Source organism: Neltuma alba, unplaced genomic scaffold (assembly GCF_004799145.2).
Source record: "Neltuma alba isolate B1F8T4 unplaced genomic scaffold, ASM479914v2 tig00013319_pilon, whole genome shotgun sequence".
Lineage (NCBI taxonomy): Eukaryota > Viridiplantae > Streptophyta > Magnoliopsida > Fabales > Fabaceae > Neltuma > Neltuma alba.
This window is the reverse complement of record NW_021637594.1, coordinates 19,611-37,743: the sequence shown is the minus strand read 5'-3', so window position 1 is coordinate 37,743 and position 18,133 is coordinate 19,611. Positions and strand designations below refer to the sequence as shown.

The window sequence follows — 18,133 nt, the reverse complement described above, 5'->3', positions numbered from 1 at the left end:
CATATCAATGTTTGCATCAGTTAGGGGAGTTGTGATTTAGGTCCTACAAAGTTCAAAAAGAAAAAGACACTACATGCAAGACTCATCAAATAATCAGCAGACCACTTGAATGTGAGTCTTCAGACAATTGAGTACATCTCTCTTTGAAGTTTACCCTATAAATTTCTCTCAGAACTCTAGAGGATCCAAATATAAGAGAGTATTGAGCGAACTCCATCATTACAAAAGCTGGGTAGACCAAAACAACTATAAAGAGACATGTGAAAGGCAAGCCATACTGAAAATTGTGCACGGCAACCATATTTAAATCTTTAACAAGTGGTTTGATCTTCCGAGGAACTTCTCATCAATTAGAAACTAGAAGCTTCAAAATTACGGTAAAAGTCATAACGATGCTGGCCATGAAGTAAAATAAGAGCTTAATAAAATAACTACTCACTAGCATTTGATCATAAAGCACAAGAGCCATAGCATATTGTCCATGAACAGCCAAACCCATGATCATTGAATTCCAAGAGCATAAATTTCTGTAACTTCCAATCTCATCAAACAACCGCCAAGCGATATCAATCTTACCACACCTGGCATACATCTCCAATATAGCATTGCTCACATATACATTCTTAAAGAATCCATTTTTTCTGGCATATGCTTCAATCCTCCGACCAATCTCTAGTGCCCCAAGATTTGCACAGGCTGGTAAAATGCTTGCTAAGGTTACTTCATTGGGCTTTAAATCCTTCTCATTTTCCATCTTCAAAAACAACTCCAAGGCCTTCTCATATTGTTTGTTCTGAGAGTAACCGGATATCATGGCCGTCCATGAAACCACATTCCTAGAAGGCATCAACACAAACAATTCCTCTGCACCCACTATATTCCCAAACCTTGCATAGCCTGCAATCATAGCATTCCAAGTGGGTACCTCTCGAACAAGCATTTTATCAAACACCTTGCGTGCAAACTCCAATATACCCATTTTAGCATACATATCAAGCAAAGCTGTGGAGGCAAACACGTCGAGCTCAAAACCCGATTTGATGAAATGGGTATGGAGGGCTTGTCCAAGGGAAGAAGACAAACAAGTGCATGCTGAAAAGAGGAAGTTGAAAGTGTATTCATTTGGAGGGCATCCCTGAAGAAGCATTTGAGAGTAGAGCGATAAGCTTTGATGTTGTTGCCCATGGAGAGAGAAGGCTTGGATGAGCTTGTTGTAGATAAACACGGTTCGCTTTGTGGGTGTATGGGTAAAGAGCAAATGTGCATATTGGAGGTTTGGGATTTCAAGTGCCTTCCCGATGAGAATTTTGGCATGGTCTACGCCATTTCTGAGAGTATAGGCATGGATTTGCTTCAGATGGTTCATAAGAGCTTTTTGGGTTTGGCCAAAAGTTTGAAACTTTATGCATGTTATGTTAACCGTTAACGGAGTTTCCACTAAATGATGCGCTGATTTTCGTTTTTGGAAAAACAAACTACGATGCTGGTGGAACCCGAATGGCTAGATAATTAAGTGAATAAAAAGCTGAAATATAATCTAGTAGAGAGTTGAGGCAAGAATCTCACTCTCAACTCACTAATAGCCAGGATAAAATCCACTAAAATTTACTTGAGCAAGGATCTCACTTAACTGAATTTAGTAGCCAGAAGGAGAATCTCCAAATTACTGAATAAATATGTATTTCTCTCATATGTTAGCTTATAGGATGGCTAACATATTTATAATGCAGAAATTACCACCCAACATGTGTAGTATTGAGTATCACGCTCTGAGATTCCCCACACTTAACAAAAGACATCTAAGTAGTATGGAAAAGGGGAAAGAGAGAACATTTCTAATACATATCTTGTTGGGAAAAATCTGCTTCGTAAAAATTTGATCTTTGTGAGCAGTTTTTTTTCAATAGAAGCGATATGTAGTTATTTAATTTTATCATGCATATTTTATTTAATAATAGTGCGTAAATTATATAGCTTCACACTATTTGTCTGTATTATTTTCAAAATGTGACTTTTTTTGAGAGACTAATGAAGATATATGACCAATAACATTGGGATGGGACACGCACATTCCATCTCTTTTTTTTTTAATTTGAAAACTAATTATACAGAAAGTATAATAACTTATAATAAAAACTATGTAAAAAAAAATAGATAAAATGAGGAAATAATGACAAAAAAAAATGTCTTCTGTAATCTTAAGAGATAAAAAATAAACAAACCTAAAATATTCAATACAAAGAATATCATGTAACCCATACTAAACAACTTATAAACAAATAAAAAAAATAATTGATAAATATCATTATTAAAATACTATTACAGTGATAAATAAAATAAATATACAATAATTAAAAATAAAATTAATATATTGTGATAGGACCGGAACTGGATGGGACATCTCCATCCCACATTTCGTCCTGAAAAAATTTTGTCCCGTCCCAAAAACTTCGAAATGATTGGGATAAGGACAAAACACAATTTAACACCTCTAATGTCTTGTAGAACTTAAATTTTGATTCAATTTTCTATGAAGTAATTCTTTAACTTCCATAATTTTTAGCATGTCAGTTGTAATGACTAAAGGCCCCTTCCTCCTTCAAGAAATTAATCAAATTATTATACTTAAATTTTTGTTTGAGGTGTACTATCGCATACTGTTTGTTCTCTTCATTACAACAATTATTTAGGTAGAAAACGTCTAGAATCTCCCTAAATTTAAGTGCCAAAATCCTTAAAAATTATTGATTAATAAAATCCTATCACATGCAGAAAACTACTGGAAATATAACATAATCTTTCTAAAACATGTAAAATAAGTTTGTGGTATTTTCCTAAATTCTGACTTTGCACGAAAACCAGGTGAAGTTTGCAACAAGACTGTGACTCGTGAAAGTCCCCATGAAACAAGGAACCATGCTATTCTCATTTTTTGAGCATTGAAAGGAACTCCACTTTCTTCAATACAGTCAAACATGCCGCCAATCAAGGTCCCAGAAAAATCAAAACAAAAGCCCAAAAGAGCAATGAGACGCTGCAACAAATTCTTCCTCATATTCACAAATAGCTAACATTGATAAGTCATGGTAAGCACCACAAGGGAAGATGAATCTTGTGCTGATTTTCACATCTTGTGCCTCTTACTATAGGAGAAGAATCACAAGGCGTCTTAATATTAAAAAGAATACAACTATACCAGAAATAAGGAATTTTTTTCCTTCTTACAGCCAACTAACAAGGCAATGCAACTCAATAAATCCCTTCATGCCCAATGATTCTGCTTTTCCATACCTCAAACTGCCCAAATTGATGGTCAGCCATGTTTGGTACAAGATCTATGAATTCATTGTCAGGTACAGCCTCATCGCATATACAGAGTTTCTGGCTTTGGAAACCTGGCCACCAGATTCAAGAACATCACGAAACTCGATTGTCTTTTCAGGTGAAACCAAGTGATGAAATGGGCAATGTTCTCAGCCAAACACTAGGCAATTTTCTGCTGAAGCATTTAGTTTTGCAACCACTCATCTCATGGAATGGAGGTTTTTTATGATCACTGTTAGCTCCCCCGTACATGAATTTGAATCAGCACTTCTCTTCAGAAGTAAGAAGACTGATCATGAAGCACATTTAGATGTGCCAATATCCTAGCCGCCTTCGATCTCATGCTACTATTACCACGCTGAGTCAAGTCAACTAGGGGCATTTGAGCTGAGGGTCCATACTTTTGTTTGTACTCGATTAACCTAAAAATCCTCTCCAAAGCATCAAGAGATTTTTCCTGCAGTCCAGGGGATGGGGAACTGAGAAATCTTATCATTGCTGGTATGGCGTTTGCTGTATCAAGCACTTTACTACCATTCTGCAGTCTCTCACCTTCAATCAAAGTCAGGAGTGCATCCAAAGAAGCCTCACATGCTCCGGGATCAGAATCCCAGAGAGTCCTTGTTAGAGGTGCCACTGCATCAGCCTCTACAAGGCAAAATGATGACTTGACAGAACAGATTCCTCCATGAACCGGGCAGCTCATTCCTGCAGGAGGGGAGAAGCACCAGAGACCCTTGTGCTTAGAAATTGGCTTGCTCAGCCCAACTGAACTCTTTGAAAATTGACTAAGACACAATGCTGAACGTTGTTTTGCCAATGTGGTTCCACATTCAAGCAACTGTACTAAAATAGTTATAATACCAGTTTCTGCTGCACTTTTTTGCCACTCCAAGTTTGCTGGGACTGTGAAACGACATAGGGCGCCCACTGCATTTTCTACCAAGTTATTCTTTTGGAGATCTTTGTCTTTCCCTTCTTGGATATACTTATAAATGATGGGCAGTACACCATCATCCAGAAACCACTGAGAGATATGGGGAATATCAGGAAGATGGCATATTATGCCCATAGCAGAAGCAAGTTCTTTTTCATCCGAAGAAGATCTAAGGATCCGTACTAAATTCTCACAACTCTTCTGGTTTACATTCTCCAGAATGCTTGCCTCATCACAACTTGCAACCAAGCATGACAGCAGTTTTACAGCACTTGCTCGTAGATCAAGGTTTTCGTTCTCACAAAATCGAACCAGTTCTTGAACAGCAGAGCACTGCAGATAAATACGAAAATTAATTTAACAACAATATATAGCAATACAGCAAAAACTGATCAGAACAGATTAATTACTTCAGGTAAATTTGGAGGCTTAAGTGAGTGAAATTTTTCTTAGAGGAAGCTTTGAAGACTGTAATCCTCAACAGTTGATGGTATAAGGCCTAGTTATGAGCTGTTTGACGGGTAAGAATAAGTATATTGTATTTTCAAACTCACAGAATCAAACATTAGTATGACATCAATGGCATGAACATTGATATACAGAAACAAATGGTAGCTCTTACATTGTTTTCAATCATCTAGGCATCCAGAAATGCGCGAGCATCATATAAATAGTAAATCTCATAGTTCAATCCCTTGAACATCTCAGGAAGTAAACAATGGAAGGTTGCAGCTAATAACTCAAGAAACTTTCATTAGAGACTACTTTTTTTTTTTCCCTGGCAAGTCATTAGAGACTTTTTTAGCACAGAGAGACCTGTAATAACCTGATCCTTTGTATGCTCAAGCCTATAGAAGACTTATCAGCAAAGTTCATGAGAAAAATGATTGAAACATGGAAATTAAAAGCGGAGATAAAAACAGGTTAAATGGTATTTGCTTTAACTAATTTTGCCCTGAGTATTCGTAGTTCATTTGCTGTTTATATTACACAGGTCACAAGGCAGGTTTCCCATTCGCGCTTTTATACCAACAATTAGCACCAATGGCGATGAGTCAAGGAATATCAAAGAATACAAATTCAAGAGATGAAAAAATCACGAATCATAACTTTGTGTTCTCCCGCATTTGAGTCAAGTAGTTTTTTTTTTTTTTGGCACACTAATCTTGATATCGTGCTTAAAAAATCAAACCGCAACCTTAAATGCCATTACCCTGTGGATTTTTATTGTCAAAGCATATAATACATATGACTAGAATCTAACAAGGGTTGTTCGCATGTGATAGAAAGTCATATCAATATGACTGGTGTCCATGAAACCCACATTATCATTATTTTTGCTTCTACATGAAGAAGAAGTTGGCTGATGACAGAAAAACTTGGTCCAAAGTTATAATTAAATGAATATTTATGCTTAGCCAAATGCAAGAAGCTTGCCGTTATTTTCATATTTAGCTTTATATCATTAACATGGTCCTTGTACAAGGTCAGTGATGATTCCTATTAATGTTACACGCCATCCTTTGACTCTGATGACCACTCCACCTATTTAAAAGACTAGAAAAACATTTGTAGCTGTAGGAGTTGGTATGTTTACATTCAGTAAGATGCATACCTCTATTAGCTTGGTCTTTATGTATGAAGCTGATGTGGTTTGACACAAGGCATAAAAGGTCTGGATAATGCTTCGCTTCACCTCAGGCCCTGAGAATCTAATTAAGGCAAAGAGGTTATAAACATCGTCATCAGATTCAAATAATAAAACTGGTGTCTGGGTATCCTGCGCAATGGTTGATTCAGCAAGTTGCATGATTATGGCAGCTACATGTTCCCACAAAACTGAGGGTGGTAAGCTTCGCTGGAAAAGAAGCCTAAATAATGGGCGCGCTGCTCCTTTTTGAATCATTTCCAGTCCGTTTTTCTTTAAACTGGATAGGTTCCGAAGAGCTCTAATGGCCATGGTTTTCACCTGAGGATCACCGTATGAGACCAAGTGAAGAAGAGGATCCAGAACACCATCTGCGAATAAAGACTCTTTATTGTGGTCGGTTAACTCCATTTCTGCTAAAGTAGTGGCCATCAGCAATTTTACATCATCTGGTCCTGCATAAAGAAAGAAATAAATAGTAAAGGGCTGCCATCAGCGCCGTCCTCTTCTATTCGTTTTGTTTGACAAGATTAAGGCACTTCATAGACTATACAATTAGAAGCAGACGTTCTAATTCTGTAAGGTATGGCGGGTAACTCAGATTTAGCCACTTTGTCACCTACACTATCTAACTGTTAAAAAAAAATCAATATTTCAAAATCTTTAAATATGAAATTTCTTGATTGAGAAATTCAACTTAAAGACAAATGTTTTACAGAGTTTCAATAGTTCGCAGAAAGTAATTCAGATTCAGTATGTTTCTATTCAAAATTCTGTCAATAAATTTCACCATTTTGCATCAAGGACATAAATACCACTTATTTAGCTTTAAATATGAGACCATAAAATTGATAAGAAATCACTTATTACTTTCAAATAAATAAATGATATTTTTTTAATACAATTATCTAAGATTTAGTACCATCAAGCCAAATTTGAGCATTGTCAAATCCAATCAGGGACAGTTCTCCCACCACAATTTATTTCATTCACCATGTTCAATTGTTCAAATGCTTAACCTTACTTAAAGGGAACCGAGTTCCTTTTCATTTGTTTGAACGCCATTAGTAAATGATATTACATTCATCCATAGAAAAAAGCAAAATGGCCTGCCTGCTAAACATGATAATATTTTCACATATACCAGAGCCTTTTTCAGCCATTTAGTCATGCTTTGGTTTCATTCCCCATTTCCCTATAAGCCAAGCTTCACAGCAACATATCAACGGTAGCTAGGTGCCACAAAGCATAGGTGCAAATGCAGTGTCATGCACAAATTGAATTCAAGACATAAGAAAAATTATTGGTGGAATAACACTTACGTCCCAAAAGATCAATTTAATAAGAGTTAGATCCCAGAAAATGTTGCCCAAAGAAATGTTGCAAATGTCAATTCAGACAATTGCAAATAAGGGAATTTCAGGTAATCAGACATTTGAGTCTCATAGGCCTCTCTAATGATTTGTGACTGAAAATCCCAAATTTGCAACTCATCTTTCAGCAAAATTTTTTGAGATGCAACTATTATTAAATTAAACTTCAGGCGCCTAACCAACATTCCTCCCAAATTGTTCTCTCAAATCCCTTACCAAAGTTGATGATTTCATACAATGTTCAGGACAATAGCAAAATCATAACTAGAGGGTTTATTCCACTATTAGTTGCACATGTTTAGGAGGATCGTGGTTTTTTTTGCTTTTTTTTTTTTTTTTTTGGGGTTGCTATCTGGGAAGATTTGCTATTCAACATATAGATATTCTCTCTAGCCTAGGGTAGTTATATACCGCATACATACCTTTCAATAGAAAAATAAGATGAACAAGAACTTAAAGGAATCATTATCATTAATATTGGAATAAAATTATGTAGGTTGAGGAATAAACCTGAGGAAAGGCGCTGCAACAGATGCTTGAAATAGTTTGCCTTTGCCATCTGCAAAACATTCTGATCAGAGTATGAAAGATTCTCCAGTAGTTCTGCAGCATCCCTGGCAGCTTGGTTATCATCACTGCTAGATATAGTCACTAATAGTAGTATGCAACCTTGAACCTTTCCAATGTATTCTCGTAATCTATCATACTTAGATAACTCCAACAATAAAGCTGCTGCCAATTTCCTTTCCGTCACACGACGTCCAAGAGTACGGACAATTGATTCAATTGCATTATCAACATTTGCAAGTCTTTCCTGCAAATTAATAGGTGTGGAGAAATTAAATATCCATGAACATAGCATAATTTGTGCAGCCAATTTTTTTAAAAAAATCATTATATAGTAACAAAATAAGGGATTTAGAAAGTAGACATAACTGTAAAGCTCATGTGTATGGTAAAACACAGTGAGAAGAAATTAAGGGCGGGAAATGACTTCAGAAATGTCAAAGGAGTATGACATGACCAAATTTAAATCAAAGTTAATAGTTCATGTCTGAAATGCTTAAGCTCAATAGTTAGTCTTGTTAACCACTGACATGGAAGGGAAGGACCCTAACTATTCTAATGTACATGGTTAATTGCTTAGAGCATTGGTGTGAACCACTTATTTCAGTAGGTCATCCCAAAGCAAACATATGAATATGCGAATGGAGATTTCAGTAAAAATAACGAGTTAGGGGGGAACTGTGGTGAGTAATCCGTGTTACATATTGAATATCTACCTGCACTGTCTTATAGGTCATTGTTGCATGATGAATCTGTCCATGAACATAAGACAGAATGGACAGTATCAATTATGAATTTCTTTTACAGGTTCTCTGAATTTCTTGCCTAAAAGAAAAATTAGTTATAGGTTTAATCTTGATGCTTGAATTACTACAGAAAAATTGTGCATACGTTCATTTATCTGACCATAAAAAGCTTAGAAGCTGTAGCTACAATTCATCAATACATCCTCCGATTGTAGGAATTATCCATTGCGTACCATTTTAAAATAGAAAAAAAAAAAGAATTAAAAATAAATAAACTCAGCAAAAGTGATTATCTATAGACGTACCTTGGCATCATCGTTATCCTTAGCCAACATGAAAAGGATGAGAAGAGCTTCATTCCTTACGTCACGGTTTCTGGAGCCAAGAACCTGGATAAGAACTGGTATGTAATTCTCCATTATCATCCATTCTCTGTGCTGATCTTTTTCTTCACACAATCCCTTCAGAGTTTCCAGACAATGCAACACTTCTTCATCCTCTCCTGCCTGGATTTTTTCTTTCATTGAGGCAATCCTGATCATAGTATTTCGATCCTTCCATTCTTCTATTGATTGTTTCAAGGTTTTATTAGGTCGCAAAACTGATGTGTCTAAAGGAGTCATCGTCAGAGGACACATATTATTTCCTTCTGCAAACCACTTTTCTATGGCACTTCTCTCAAATGTCTGCCCTGAAGAAGTTTCAACGGGATCCACCATAACATCTCGAGTTATGGGGCAATAAAATGATTGAAGAGGATCTAAGGGTTGATTTCCAAGAGATTTGCGTTTTGCAAAGTATTTCAGTTCCTTTTCCCTTGGTGATGAGGCTGCATCAGCCCTTTCAAGCAAAGCGATGATCTGATCCATTTGTATTGCTTCGGCTAGGTCCTTCCTTAGACGGGCATTTTCAACCTCACTCTTGAATTCTTCCAGTTCCTTCTTCATTGTTGACTTCTCATTTGTTATGCCGACAGCTTGTGCAATGAGAATCAACAAATTATTGGCATAAGAGCGGTCAACATTCTTTTCATGTATCCCTGACTCGATTTTGTCCAAAATCTGCTCTTCTGCTATGGCTGCCTTAAACTCAGCTTTCTGCATATTGTCACAGAGTATTTTAATTTCTTCAATTATTCCAGAAGAAAGATCTTGAGTAGCAAGAGGAATAAGTCCAAGAGCACGGCTGATTTCAGTTGCACCATTCTTTAAACGCTTTGTGATAGACCTGCAGTTCAATAAGAGATAGACCTTGTTCCTCTTGCTGCATTCTTGTGTCAGTTTAGTTGCCTCTTTAATTTCACGATTCAAAATGTCAATGGTGCGGTTAAATGTCTCAATATCACTGACTTTTTTATTCCTCAGTTCTTTTAGGATGGGTACAATTCTTTCCAAGTAAGCTGCAAGTTCATTAAAACCCTCCTTCTTCACAAGGACATCCCTAGCAGCGGCTACAAGTTCAAAAATGGAATCTAAAAGCTGAGAAATAACTTCAGTAGTAGGACCAGACGTGGCAGAAGAGACTGCATCCAGTACCATCATCTTGAGACACGGTTAGGCTATGAAGCTAAAATCGTCATTGTCCAACGAAACGCTGACAACGACACTGACTAATGTTGACAGAAAGGTTGCAGAAATTTCCCCAGAATCCTGATTGAGGAGTGCTTTGATAGCTATTTTAATTCAATTTCAAATGCCCAAGCACCTGATTCCATAATTAAAAGAGTTCATCAGAATAATTTCCCAGTGTTTTCCTAAATTTAGAATGGTATATCGGGATTCAAGTGCCCATTTGAAAGCTGATGATATTGTAAGCAAAGAAATCATACTAGATTCTTAACGAAATGTTGAAAATCTTGAGCTGCCGAAAAAGAATTCTCATTCAGAATGCTGTATCAGTAAAATTAATGGGTTCTGAACCTGCGCTCATGTGCAGCTTCGTCAAAAGAAAGTAGAGGAATATGAAGATCGTTTCCAAAAAATTAATCAAGAACCTAAATTCGCAAACTTGAAGAATTTTTTCAACAACTTGTATAACAACAAATAAGGTTTCTTGTCTATTCAACAAAATTTTCCGATACCTGGAAAGTGTTGAAGTTCTTTTGAAGTCTGAAGAACTCAATTCAGCAAAGGCGAACTTATCGGTTGACTTGACTAAGTGGCCCCTTTTTCCTTCTCTGGCCCTCACAATTCACTTATCATCATTACTTTCCCAGCTCCCAAGCAATACCGACAAAGTCATTTTAGAAAAAACTAACACTGAATCCCTCCCCTTTAGCTACGTAACAACATCATTCGAAAAACTTTACTAAATATTACACCAAAATTCAAGCTCATTAGAGGAAATGAGATCAGCAAAGCTTCTAGATTACGAATGTCATGGCAGCTATTCGAGAGACCCCATTGAGATATTCTGAGGCTAACCAGAAAAAATGAAGACTAAAAGTCAACACATCTTCAGAAAGACAGAGGGAGGGAAGGGAGAGACACCTGAGGAAGACCAGAGCCATGGAAAATCACGGCCCATCTCGGCAACGATAAGTTCCCGAGAAAACAGAGATCGCAGCTCAGAAAATGACCCCAGAAAGTGGGGGAGAGAAAGAGGGCCTTAGAAACGCATAATTTTGAAGAGAAAAATCAAACAGAGATTCCAATTGGACATGGTTGTATTAATGGTTTTCGCCTTCCATCTGTACCTGTTAAGAGAAGACTCTTTCTTGCTTGTCCAAGTCTACAGGCCTCACTTCAAGATTTTTCTTTGGTAGTCCTTCCTTGTTTGCCTGTCCGCCTTTGAGTTTGACCAGGCCCTTCTGCTTTGACGCTGTGTTGTCTGTGAGATTATTTCACCACTGCTGTTTTTTTTTTTTTTTTCTGATACTAAATCACCGCTCCATTTTTGTGTCCTCCTAAATCATCGTCAAGAAATCACTCCCATAATCGACATTGAGACTTGCTTAATTAGTATATTTGATTTGGCCAAAAAAATAAAAACTAAAAAGTGACCCTTTTATTTTTGTTCTGTGTGTTTTCAATCCTTCCATTAAGGTGTGTTTTCATCTTACAATTATAATACCGTTAACAGAAATATTAATATTAAAAATTTAAATATTAAATAAAGTTTAATTTTAAAATAATAATTATTGCTAAAAAAAAGTATCATTCAAGACAAGTAGTGTTGAATAAAACAATTTGTCCTTTTGCCTGCGTTGAACTTGTTTAATGTGTAAAAAGGTTTGAATAAAATCTGCCTGTAAGCCACCGTGATGAATTGAGCTCAGAAGGGCACGGTATGAGTCCAAAAGTGGCATTTCCATATGGCCTCAAGCTGAGACGTAATCAAAATATCAATTTACAACAGGGTTAAGACTAAAATTCATTGAAAAATCTGAGTTCAACCAAAACAAAAAGATATTATGCTGCATATAGAGTTTTTTTTTAAAAATATATTTTGGAATTTTTTTCTTAGTTTGAAAATATGGAAAATATAAATGAAGCACATGAAGGCCTGTAAAAGAGGGCGCCGGGCCCTAATTACTGAATGCTCCCTTGGTCACATTAGCACGAGCTGCCAACCAAATTACAAGCCATTTCATTTATGTGGATTAATTTATTTAAAAAAATATTTGACATTTGTGAAAACTTGCGTATAGTTCATCTAATATATTTTGATTATTATAATTTTAAATTTAATGCAAAACTCTCATAAAAATTATATCAATTTCCAAACAAGGTAAATAAAATACGCTTAACTTAGAAGATATACTCCTCCAGTCCTTTATATAGGACTTAATTATTGAGTTAGTTTTTGTCTTAAATATAAAACTCATTTCTCATATTTATCAATTTTTTCTAAATTACCCCTATAGATATTCCCTCAATCATAATCAAATAGAAGAGGAAGATGGGTATTAACCTAACTTCCTAAATACTCCCTCCGTTCCTTATTATAAGAGACAAATAACCGAAGTACGTTAATCAAAAAAACAGTTAAAATTAGTTAAGAACAATTAATGTGCAAAAAATATAATTTTTTTCCAAAAATGCCCTCATTAATAAGGAGAGAGAGCATGAGAGAGAACAATTAAATTATTAAAAGAAAGAGAAGTGGGAGGAAGAGAGAGTGTGAGTTGGAGATAATAAATATGGGTAAAATAGTAAATCAACACAAAAAAAGTAGAGACAACTTGTAAGTGTCTCTTATATATAGGAACATGCTATAAGTATCAAATGTCTCTTATAATAAGGAACGGAGGGAGTATAATCAAATTAGTGAAATGGGTCTTATATTAAGAATGAGAGGAGTACTTTAGAAAGGGTATTATAAAGAAGGAGCACCACTAATTATACTTGGAATTTGCTTCGTTTTGATAGTTCCGTCTCTTGTCTCCTTGTCTCCTTGACTCCTTGAGATGTCTATAAGAATGTTGAGAATAAAATATTTTTTTTGGTTATAATAATGACATGTTTGGTGTCAATTGGATTATAACACATCGACAAAATAAAATATAAATTGAAAGCTGACAAGTGAGATAAGAAAATCAAAGTGAAATTGTAAGTCAAATTACGCTGGAGAGATAAAGACCTAAATTTCTAATTCCACAGAGGGATATGTGATGGATTTGCAATTTGACCAATCAACACACGTGTTAAAAAATGAAAAGAAAAACTATTATGATCAAAAAGAACTATGAATTGAATTGGCCTGCTTCGATTCAACTCACTCAGCAAAAACATCAACATATTTCAATTCGGTCCGTTTAGTTTTCAAGATTTCATGCCGAACAAAGCGCATCCACCTACCCAGCTACGTGACCGGCTCTAATTATAAACAACGCTAAATCGGTAAGACGACAATAAAGGTAGATCAATTAGTTTGAAAAAAAAAAAAACTCAGTACAATTATAATCTTATATTTAGAACCAAAGGTAATAATATAAAAGATAAAATAAATTAAGATCTTATATTTAAAACTAAACCGAACTTTTTACTAACTCCTGCACCTAGGATCGAAAGAGTACTGTGTCATATACAGCACACGAATCTGCTTTCATGGTCCTCGACTCAGACTCATTCTTATGACGAATTTGGAAAGTGCATGTCAATCTTTGGCTGAACGTGTTCCATTTGTATTACCGATCTAAACCTTGAATTTAGCTTGTTAGCCTAGACAAGACCCTTCTCTTTTAGGTTCATGCATGAGAATATTGAGAACCTACCTTGATTTAAAAGTATATTTCAAAAATATATCTTTAAGTGAATTTCTAACTCGGTTGAAAATTGAGCTTGCATTTCGGTTTGCATTTTTTTTTTTAACACTTTTTCTTTCATGTTTTTGGATAGTCTTTAAAGAATGTGAAAATCTCCAAAAAAATTATTGTTAAATTTCAAAATTTCAAATCAGTATTACTTACTATATTTGTAGAGAAAATGATTACATTCAAAAAGCAAATAACAACACATTTTTGTAGTAATTTCTGATTTGAAATTTTAAAATTCACCAGTCTTTTTTTTTTTGTTGTTAATTTTTTTGTTGTTGTTAATTTTACCTTAAAGAATTACTGATCCTTTGTATTGAATATCATCGCCGTCGGGTCTTTTTTTTTTTTAGCAATATTCCCTAATTTGTTTAAGGAAATAATTAATCATTAACATGGCCAATATCAATATCAAGTGTGTAAAATCTAACACGTTGTAAACCCAGTCGCTTTTTCCTTCGTGCGAATCCGCGAGGCTTTCTTTAGTAAGAAATAGTTCATGTCCCCCTCTTCGCCAAACATATCTGTCTAGAACTGAAATGGTTCTTAGCAGTTATGGGATACTTTTGACTTTTGAGCAGTTCTAATGTCAGTTTTCGGCTTTATGCAGTCTATGCATTCAAAATGCAGCACAATTTATATATTAAGACTTGTTTCAAATGATTCATAAACAACTTTTAAATTTTAATTTATAAAATACAAAGCAAATACGTGTGTTACACACTTAAAAGCACTTAAATAAACATATCCAAAGCAAACATTTGCCATGTTTAATCCGCCCATGCATTTACTTGGTCTCACTCCCAACTTAATCTACAATCTAGAATTTGCTCCAGCACAGAATGACAGAAGCAGGTCTAAGTTAAGCCTGTTGATCTATACAGAGAAACGAGCTATGCCTTGGAATAATAAGATGGACATCAATATTGAACAAAGCGTACCTGCTATTGCAGCATTTAGCAAAAGCACAGGACAGTATTAATCGAATGCTGATTATATCCCTTGTAGATATTAGTTTACATACACAAAAAACAAACCATATCATCTCCATTTATTATTATCTTTTTGGTTCAAAGGCACCTATTTGTCATATCAATAATTCAGTATCACTAGTTGAAGTGATAAGCCACAGGCACTATATAATCTGGATATCGAAAGGAACAAATATCAAGCAGGGAAGAGTTTTGTAAATTACAACATTTTTCCTAGTTTTTTTTTTTTTTTCACACAGCAAACGAGGGCAAATTCTCATGAACCAAGTTCCTCACCTTAACCTTCAAAGCCCCACTCATTTTCTGCACATTCTCAGCAATCCCAAACAGTTGATCCTCCTCTATCTTAGTTGCTGAAGAAACCAAGACAACCTGCGTTCCACAAAGCTCATCATAAATCCTCTCGAATTCTTCCAACACTTGCTTCACAATGCCAACCTTGTTCTTCTTTAGCAGCATCTTCACCAACACCACCAGATGCCTATGGAACCTCCCCTGTTCTAACACTGTCCTCACCATGGCTGATTCTTTAAAGTTCACATTTTTCAGAAACCCCAGAAGCCTCTGAACATCCCTTTGAACCAGGTGAAGAGAATCGCTGCTTTGAGCTACGTCTATGACTGCTGCAGCATACCCAGTAGCAGGATTGCGATAAAAGATTGGATTTTTGGAAGATGTGGTATTGGAAGAGGAAGAAAAGACCAGTGAAGGAAAACCCTTGTGAGAGAACGGCTTGGTTTTTGGGGTTAAGTTAGGTTTAGAAGAGGAGGAGACATGGGGGTGAGGTTGTGGAGGGAGGTTGGGTGATGAACAAGGAGCGGTTTTGAAGTGATAGAAGTCACGATGAGTTGAAGGAAGGGAAGGGACTTTGAGGGTTGAAACAGAGCTTGAGAAGGTATCCATGGAGGAAAAGAGAGGTGGAGAGAGACCCGATTTTGGGGTTTGGATTGTTATGGAAGAAGAAATTCAGACTCGAGGGGATAGGTTCCGGCCACGAAGTCCAATGGCGGTGGGGCTTACTTGAGAGCAACCATTTTCTTGAAATCTCTGTGGTTCAATTATTGTCTGTTTAATGTAAAATTCAAGATGGAGGAGTTTCATCTTTTATGACGTGTTAACTACTCTTAAATGTTGAAGTTTTTTGTTGGGAGACTATCTTAAATTATTTTAGACTAACCTGAAAGTCTAAAAAATATTTGGATAAAAATAAAATTATAATTTTAAAAATACTCTTACAGTATACGAAATAAATAGGTAAAAAAATTTATTTTAATTTAAAAAAAATACTTCTAAAAAGTAATTATGGAATTATCCAAACACCCTCCAGGACATTTTAAATTCTTATAAATAGAATTAAGGGAGTATGTTCTTTTACCATTTTTTCCGTATTAATTTTCTCCTGTCCTAAATTAAAAAAATCCTTTTTTTTATGTTCAAAATGAGAGGGTTTCCCTTTTTTTTAGGGTTAGGGGCTTTTTTGTGTGGTTCCGGCCCTTCCTTTTTAAAGTCCAAGAAACCGCAAAGGCAGGCTTGCAAATGTGACCCAAATAAAAGCCCAAAAACTTTCGTTTTGGATTTTCTTTCTTTAGTCGTGAGCTTTCCGATTGCAACCCACTTGTCAATGGCCCGATGACCTGGCCGAAAATGAAATCACCACATGCAGCTTATAAATCACAACAACCATGCAATCTTCGAAATAAATTAGTACTATTCTTCACATAAGAGTTAATTTAATATTTAATTTTAATATTAAATATAAGATTTCAATATATTTTGTCTCTTATATTTATTCATTTTTTAAGGATAGTTCTTGTAGTAATTGCACATATTAAATGTTTCATTAAATGATAGTTACTTTTAACTAATACACGTGATTAATAAGAGTATTTCAGTAAAGACAACGTCTATTTATTACAGATAACTAATTTAACTAATTTTTTTAATATACTCAAATTAACTAACTAGTTTTTATTTTAAGAACCCAAGATAGTAAGATATTGTATATCCAGTTGTTAATATAAAATCTAGTTTATAATTTAAATTTATGATAATGATAAATTATAGTACCTTCTTTCTGTTGTCCACTATCATGAATGTGTGTGTATGCAACTCACCATATCTAAGATCTAATTAATATTTATACTCTGACACACAAAATTGATTCAACTTTTCCCCAACCCAACTCTAGGAAAAAATGATATTTTCAATTTGTGAAGAACTGGGGTACAAGACTTGTGTGCTGTACAGAGTTTAGAAAATGAATTGTATTATTATTTATGATTTATAAGTATCATAATGATATGTCTCAATTTTTTATTATTTTATAAGTGATAAAAATGGGAAGGTGTTTCACTCTCTCCATCAAAGTATGGTTCACCCACTAATAGTAGGGAATACGGCGTTTTTGCTCTCTCTTGAAAGTCGTGCACACCTTTCTCATGGACGATCAACTCCACCGGAAAACTCCACCGGACCGGCCTTCGGATGCTCTCACATGTGGTAGTAACAAAAAGAAAAAACAGGGGCTCTTAACCCAACAACCATCAGACACTCAGATGACAGAAAATGCTGAAACAGGGGAGGGGGCTGATATAACCCAATCCATGGAATATGACTGCGGAGAACCAGACACCAATAGGAAGACAGGCAATTCGCAAGCCTCATACAAAGATTCCCTGCTAGGATTCAATGGAATAGCTAACTGTGGGGGAAGCATGGAAGATGAGGAATTACTATCAGACATTATAAACAGAGAGTGGGATATCCCCGAACCATCAGAGGAGGTACAAGAGCTTATGAAGCAATATCCCATTGTCCCAATCTCAGCAGAAGAGTACAGTGAATGGTGCAAACCATGGAATGCCGCCCTGGTAATCACCGTGCTTGGTAGAAGATACAATGTTTACAATCTAAAAGACCACCTCAGCCGCATTTGGGGGACACCAGATTTTGATATAACTGATCTCCCCAATAACTACTTCATTATCCGATTCCCTCCAAAAGATGGGTGGGTGCAGATCTACCAGAAAGTACTATATGAGGGACCATGGGTCGTGCAACAACATAGTATCCTGGTGCAGCGTTGGAATCCCAACTTTGACCCATACAACAACCCGTTGGGAAAGATTGCTACTTGGGTTCGCATCCCGAACATCCCAGTTCAATGTTATAACAAAGAGTTTATCACAAGACTGGGAAATAGAATTGGGAAAACCTTGCGTGTGGATATGGTCACTGCATCGGTATCTCAAGTTTCCGTAGAAGCATCGAAAGTGGATAGGGGGAGGTATGC

The 18,133-nt window shown here is 35.8% G+C and overlaps 3 protein-coding genes across 6 annotated transcripts; all 3 read right to left on the bottom strand.

The window, feature by feature from the left end:
- Positions 1-16: 16 nt before the first annotated feature.
- LOC114736233 (pentatricopeptide repeat-containing protein At5g08510) lies at positions 17-1,366 on the bottom strand. The gene is made up of 3 exons (XM_028924024.1): positions 440-1,366; positions 155-277; positions 17-43 (listed from the first exon to the last, which is right to left on the bottom strand). Exons 1-3 carry the CDS (start codon positions 1,364-1,366, stop codon positions 17-19), a joined length of 1,077 nt encoding a protein of 358 aa, XP_028779857.1.
- A 1,661-nt stretch (positions 1,367-3,027) lies between these two features.
- Positions 3,028-11,279, bottom strand: LOC114736212 (U-box domain-containing protein 44). 4 transcript variants are annotated; one of them, XM_028923990.1, is made up of 6 exons: positions 10,676-11,279; positions 10,424-10,514; positions 8,901-10,299; positions 7,793-8,096; positions 5,877-6,364; positions 3,599-4,594 (listed from the first exon to the last, which is right to left on the bottom strand). In XM_028923990.1, the coding sequence occupies exons 3-6, from the start codon at positions 10,134-10,136 to the stop codon at positions 3,599-3,601; spliced, it is 3,024 nt and encodes a 1,007-aa protein (XP_028779823.1). In that variant the 5' UTR covers positions 10,137-10,299; positions 10,424-10,514; positions 10,676-11,279. The 4 variants fall into 4 exon arrangements, with proteins under 4 accessions (XP_028779825.1, XP_028779823.1, XP_028779822.1 ...); XM_028923989.1 differs by lacking the exon at positions 10,424-10,514; XM_028923991.1 differs by lacking the exon at positions 10,424-10,514 and having other exon boundaries at positions 11,085-11,278.
- Positions 11,280-14,775: 3,496 nt separating this feature from the next.
- On the bottom strand, positions 14,776-15,821 carry LOC114736209 (ATP synthase delta chain, chloroplastic). The gene has a single exon (XM_028923984.1). It carries the CDS (start codon positions 15,742-15,744, stop codon positions 15,073-15,075), a length of 672 nt encoding a protein of 223 aa, XP_028779817.1. The 5' UTR covers positions 15,745-15,821; the 3' UTR covers positions 14,776-15,072.
- Between the last annotated feature and the right edge of the window lie 2,312 nt (positions 15,822-18,133).